Source organism: Penaeus monodon, chromosome 15 (assembly GCF_015228065.2).
Source record: "Penaeus monodon isolate SGIC_2016 chromosome 15, NSTDA_Pmon_1, whole genome shotgun sequence".
Classification (NCBI taxonomy): domain Eukaryota; kingdom Metazoa; phylum Arthropoda; class Malacostraca; order Decapoda; family Penaeidae; genus Penaeus; species Penaeus monodon.
Window position 1 is genome coordinate 8,288,033 of NC_051400.1, and position 275 is coordinate 8,288,307.

A 275-nucleotide genomic window follows, 5' to 3' on the forward strand; every position below is an offset into this window, starting at 1 on the left:
CCCTAACTGGTGAAAATGGGGCTTCTGCTAATGATAGGTAGACAGAAAACGAGGATAATGACAATACAACAATAAAATCAAACTAATAAATCTGCAGTAATAGCATCCATGATATTCCACATTCTCCCCCTCCTCCATAGGTACCCGGAGTACAAGCTCCTGTACAACTCGGCCAGTGTAGACTCGACGCGCAAAAGCCAGCGGAAAAGGGGTCGAGTTTACAATATTCTTGCTCGATCCGACTACCTTGTCTGCGGGATGACTTCCAATGTAAG

The 275-nt window shown here is 45.1% G+C and overlaps 2 protein-coding genes across 2 annotated transcripts in view; one reads left to right on the forward strand and one right to left on the reverse strand.

Annotated features, from left to right (window-relative positions):
- Positions 1 to 275, reverse strand: part of LOC119581728 (alpha-(1,6)-fucosyltransferase-like) — a gene marked incomplete at its 3' end in the record, with an annotated part of 49,931 nt that overhangs the window by 36,877 nt on the left and 12,779 nt on the right.
- Positions 1 to 275, forward strand: part of LOC119582203 (alpha-(1,6)-fucosyltransferase-like) — a 10,599-nt gene that overhangs the window by 8,103 nt on the left and 2,221 nt on the right. The window contains 1 exon segment of the mRNA XM_037930434.1: positions 141 to 271. Within this exon segment, the coding sequence (XP_037786362.1) occupies positions 141 to 271 (131 nt within the window).